Source organism: Montipora foliosa, chromosome 5 (genome assembly GCF_036669935.1).
Source record: "Montipora foliosa isolate CH-2021 chromosome 5, ASM3666993v2, whole genome shotgun sequence".
NCBI lineage: Eukaryota > Metazoa > Cnidaria > Anthozoa > Scleractinia > Acroporidae > Montipora > Montipora foliosa.
Genome location: NC_090873.1, coordinates 946,354 through 952,070, shown reverse-complemented (window position 1 = coordinate 952,070; position 5,717 = coordinate 946,354). Strand labels below are relative to the sequence as shown.

Sequence of the window (5,717 nt, the reverse complement as noted above, 5' to 3'; positions counted from 1 at the left end):
AGTCAAATCGTGATGCTCTTGACATCATCTACGTAGGCAAAAGGAACATATTGCGAAGATAGTCTTTGGAGGAAACCGTCGCCCAAACCGATTTGTTATCTTGTATAGAAACTCGTGTACAACGATTTATTTCTTTGGAAAGCTGTGGAAAGACAGGGCGGGGAGGCAATTAAGAATAAAGATCAATTTCTACACCGAAGATATAATAAACGTTGAAAGCATTGTGTGATAACTTGTCGTCGGTCTGCATTATAAAAAACACTCAAACAAAAAGATATACAAAACCGAACTGTTTGTTCCTAAGCCGAATACTTTAGGTTGAAATCATAAAACGTTAAGTTGCGTCGAGGGAGAGAAAATCTCTAAGATCAATCCACACTTGAAAAATGCATTGTGGTATTACAAATAGAGGGAATTGGCGACTCCCGCAGTGAAGGTGCTGTGGAGGATAAATTGACCGGCTATTTTCCACAGCATAGTTTTAATGGATCTCCTTCCCAGATGTAAAAAGATAACCTTTGAAACCCCTTTTACATTCCTTTGGAGAGAAGGGTCGCACTACCAAAAACTATAGGATGACATATTGTTTTGTAAAATAAACAACTTTTTGCACTAGTGCGACCCGGTCCTTCCTCTTCAAGAACATGCCACACCGCAAAGGACACTTATCCCTGAATTAGTGTTTGAAAGAGTCTTGGATGAGTTTCGTTTGATAAGAAGAGAACCTCTCGTGATCCTTTGTCTAAAGTAACGGAAATGTTCGAGAAAACAAGGCATTAGGGATAATTAAACATGCTTTCAGTGAGGCGATGAAACTTCCAAATGTGATGAGATTGAAAACAGACAGGCAAATGGATGAATAAGATCATCTCGAAGAATTCGACGGACCGAAATGACTATAAAAATACGCAATTCATATAGAGAATAATTTCCTACAAGTGAAATCGTCGTTTAATTTTTGTCCTTAGCAAGAACAAAAAACGGGCTTAACACGAAAATAATCCCATCATTACTTTCACAAGGTAAGTTTATCAGCAAAATTAAATAATTTATACGATAATACGTACTTAGCTTTACAAGAACAGATAACTTCTTTTATTCAATTAATCACGCCCGATTCAGTTGTGACCTTGTGAAAGGGTTACTTTCGTGATACTTGCCTCATCCAATTGCATTTTTTTGTTAGATACATTTAAGAAGACCTCCAACCCGGCTCGTGCATGTCAAAGCTCAAGCAGTGCTTTAATTAAAAGATTGATCCATTTGTTCCTCTAACGTTAAAGTGACGCTGAGTTGGCCGGCATAATTCGTTCTGGCAAGAGCTTGCGAAAGTGCGACCTTGCAAATTGAAGAGTCTCTTCCTGGAGAGTGCCTTTATGTTTATGTGACGCCGTACTTTTTTTTCTGCACAAGCAAGGGAATCGTACCTTGCGACCATTTATTGGGCTTCTGAGGCTTCAATATCCAGTGATTGTTTCTTTTGTGTCCGGGGGTGAAATCGCCTTTAAGTGTCGCCATTTAAATAAAAACTACTAAATAACACCTTTCCGTTTTGACTGAGAATTAAATCATTTACTGTGGCTACGATAATGAAGGCGGCTGAGCAATACAATGATTTAATCTAATTCCTGTGGCTCAGATGATTATGTTGCTTCGCTGCACGTTTACGGTATCAAAATGGTGCTTAGCACACAGAGTTGATTTGCTGCCATTTGCAGCACTTTGAAATCTCAGAGTGTCACTTATGGTTCTTCAGGTTTGAGAGGGGATGAATCGCTAATGCGTAAGATCTGTGAATACAAGCTACTGAGTATCCAGCTACAGCTTTCCGTGATACTTTTCATGTTTCAACGAGTCTTAATACGAAGCGTTTTACCGTCTCGTCAACTATTCAGGAACCCTTCTGAAGGAAGACAGTGAATAACAAACTCTTTATGAGGGACTACAACACGTACAATAAAGGAAACGCTGAAGGACATTTTATTGAGATAATAAAGAATCCGACGAAACCACAAAGATCGACGCCACATTACGCAAGGCAAAAAGAAAACAGCCAGTGTTAAATGTAACCGTAATCAGATAAGAACAAATGTGTATAACGAAAATATCTGTTAATATTGAGGCGCAGCTGCACTTTGGACTCATTTTCAAAGCCGTGGTATTGTGAAGGCACCGAGTAAAAAGCAATTTACAGAACAAAAACAGTTAGAATATAAATGGAGAGAGATCCAGACAGGAAATGACTCGCGCGCGTTCTCATGGAAGGGTGAAGATCTTTGGGCTACAATCGGTTTTGTAATAAATGCCCTAAACACCCAATTAGTCCGGCTATTGACCGGCAGATAAATACAATATACAATGACCAAATGAAACAATTAAAAAAAAAAAAGAATCGTAACACAACGAGTGGTAAAGGTGCGGGTTTTCTGTTCACGTTATAACTGTTTTAGAAAACGCTTAGTCTCCGAGTCATGATACAAGGAGAGCGTGATGGAAAAGCAAGAAGCAACACAATATTATTGACAAATGGCCTGGCACAGAATTTTTAATGTTCTTGTGCACGAAATCTCTGGAACGCTCCATCGAATTCATATCCTAGATATAAGCTGCTTTAATTCAGTGGCGCTTTTCTGCTGTTAACGTGAAAAAGTGCACAAATGTTGAACGATGCTTAAAAAACCCAGCGGTTGGAAATAAAACATTAATAATTTTCATTACATAATTCGAACTTACCGGTCACATAGCCAGCTAATTCCAAGTATCTCGCATATGTTTTCTTTTCTGGACCTTTTCTCCACGAGGGCGATGAACAGTTCCAATTGTTTGTGTTGGTGTGGTGATTATGCGCGTACTTTCCCGTCAATATACTCGTTCGGGATGGACAGCACATTGGAGTTGTAACAAATGCATTGACAAAATCAGCTCCCTCTTGTCGTAGAAGCCGTTGCGTTTTTTTCATCACATACGGAGATCCAAGTTCTTTGTCCATATCATCAACAAGAACAAAGATAATGTTGGGTTGCTTCACAGATCTTGTCCCACTTCGCAAATTTGTCTTCCATTTGCGTCCACTAAGTGCCAAGCCACACTGTAGCAGTAACATCAAAAAGGTTACGAAGTTCTTAGCCATTTTGAGGTGACCGGCTGTGACTTACCGCGACCGACTCCTCGTTGTTGTGAAACGCTTGGCTACTTTCCAGTCTGGAGAGGCTCGAACAGAATCTTGAACCTATAAAGAGATCAGAAGATTCAAGACCAAACACTGCGCGGCGTCACTAATGCATAAGCAGCACCGAATTCCGTCAGCTCAACACTAAACAATTGAGTGATTTCAATTGCTTTGAATATTTCAATTATCACAAGATGGAATTACTGTAAGAAGCCTGTGTTGATTGAGTAGATATGCAAAATAATTTCGAATAAAACGGGCAAATTCCCGCTGGGAATTCTGGCTGCAAATATCGAAGCCATGTGATTGGTCTTTGACCAATAGTTCAATTAATCTCTTAAGAAGGGAAAATTCTGATTTGTAAAAGAGATCAGACGCAACAATATTTTCTGAGACGAAAACAAAACAAGATTGATCAGTATAACTTTCTTTCCATTGAAACTTACCTACAGCTGTAATGTAATATGAATACTTTAATAGAGAATTCTGACAAATATATACTTAACGGAAGAGAAGCTATTTTTTGAGGTGGCCAAAGGAAACAGGTCAATCACATTCAAGGAAAACTTCAATGAGCGTCTTTCGTACACAGACATCACGTCTTCAAAAGACCTTTGCTGAGGCCAGGCCCATAGTTTTCCGGAAACAGCACTCATGAAATATAAACAGATCAATTGACAGCTTTTAATGTGGGAGGGGTTAATGTCAGCGGAGGAAAAAATGAATGCTCTACAAAACTGAGATGTTCAGTTGTGCCTGCATAATCATTTTTCACAATGGGAGGCGATAACGAGAGGTAAACTATGACATTATGCTTGGTTGTATAACAGACGCTAAATACTTCCAATGTGCTGTCCTTGAGACCGCCCATAGATTATGATCAATGCATTTTGGATCACTTTTCACATAACAAAATTTCAGACGCAAGAATTTTACGGGAAGTTTCGCCTTTCTGCGATCTGTCACTTAAACCCATTTCAAACGTTCCATTTCACATGTGCCGAATCTAATGCAAATGAACGAAAACAATAGATTTTTTCTCATTTGCATTATTCGGCACATGTAAAATGTTCAAAAAAGGAGACAGATTAAACCAAAATTATCTAAGTCACTATAATAAGAATCGACCACTGATTTAACTCGGTGACGACAGAACCATAAGCTTGATAACAGGGTTTTTTTGAAGTTATGTCAGCCTTGATCAAATAGTGCTGACTGGTGGATCGATACCTCCGATGGACGATAACATAACGCACTGGTAGGGATTATCAGTAAAGCACGGTGTCCCGGGCACGATGTCTGGTTGGGGGAAAGGGATCAAGTCGACGTCGACATTGAAAATGCCATTGTGAGGTACTCCAAACCGAAGGTCACTTTGTGAAACAAACTGCTCGCAAGCGTTTCGTACAAGCATCTCAGCTTCCGATGTCTAATGTAGTGCTATTCGAAATGAAAACATTGCCCGCTCAGGGCCTATGGCAAGCAAACCTGGAATCCATGAAAACACTTGTGCATGAAATTTCAAAACACCATTTGACGGCCACCTCGGCTTACCCTTAGCATCCCCAAGGAAATTCCCGGTTTTTGCTTAAGCACATATTGCTGGAACTGACCTGTTTGACAAACCAATTTTAAATCCTTGTTGAAATCAAACCTCTTGGTGAGATCAGGCAAAGGGATGGTGTTGGCGCAACTTCGGGGTGATTGTAAGAATCATGACTTAGAGGATATCTATAAAAGAAAAAAAAAAGAAAAATAAAATGGTGGAGCAAGTGGGGAAACTAACATGACGTCCAGAACCCCAGATAATCCTACCCTCGGAAGTTACGCCCTCTGTTTTTTTTCTATTCAAGGTGGGTACGTACGGCTAAGTGCAAGATGTTTCTAGTGCAAACTCCTTAGGTATTCAGGACGACTTGTCTGCTTTTAACTTCAGTACTTTCTTATCTTCCCAGCACTTGGAAGCTGCTAAAATAGGGCCTATTTTAGCAGCTTCCAAGTGCTGCACTATTTCCGTAGAACCGTAAATAGTCTCATGATCTTTTAACACCTTTACAATGTCTTATGCCTTTACTATTTTAAAACCCCTGACTTTTAAGTTGCAAAAGTCCATAATTTAACTTTTTTTTTTTCAAAACCCAGACGCCACTGCAAGTCAGTGTGAACAGCAAGATACTGAAATGATGGAATTTCAGACCAATTGTGCATTTCATAAGTGCTTTATTTGCTTTCATAGTAACCATAAAAAGAAAAAAACAATACGTTTTTTCAATTTACTTTCAACTGAGAGCACAAAAGAAAGAGACTATCTTCACCGAACTTTTGACAGGACTTAAAGTGACCATTAAATACAAGGTTAACACGAACCCAATCGGCTCATCAGCTTTCTCGAGAAAGGAAAAGAAAGTAGATTCCCCACCAAGATGTTTAAAACATTTACCAACACGAAGGAGTTTTTTTCAACTGATGAATGCAAATCATCCGTTTACAGCGCCACGAAACAGCTTTTAAAAATGAACTTAAACTCACTGTACAGAATGACAGTTTA

At 39.2% G+C, this 5,717-nt stretch overlaps 1 protein-coding gene across 4 annotated transcripts in view; it reads right to left on the bottom strand.

Annotated features, from left to right (window-relative positions):
- Positions 1 to 4,903, bottom strand: part of LOC138003300 (putative extracellular sulfatase Sulf-1 homolog) — a 26,296-nt gene extending 21,393 nt beyond the window's left edge. The window contains exons 1-2 of one of the 4 annotated variants that reach the window (XM_068849277.1): positions 4,783 to 4,903; positions 2,734 to 3,229 (exon numbers count right to left, since the gene is read on the bottom strand). In XM_068849277.1, the coding sequence (XP_068705378.1) occupies positions 2,734 to 3,130 (397 nt within the window). In that variant the 5' untranslated portion in view covers positions 3,131 to 3,229; positions 4,783 to 4,903. Of the gene's footprint in view, positions 1 to 2,733; positions 3,230 to 3,373; positions 3,494 to 3,615; positions 3,770 to 4,782 lie in introns of those variants that run through there. The other 3 variants (XM_068849276.1, XM_068849279.1, XM_068849278.1) reach the window with 3 other exon arrangements.
- Positions 4,904 to 5,717: the final 814 nt, after the last annotated feature.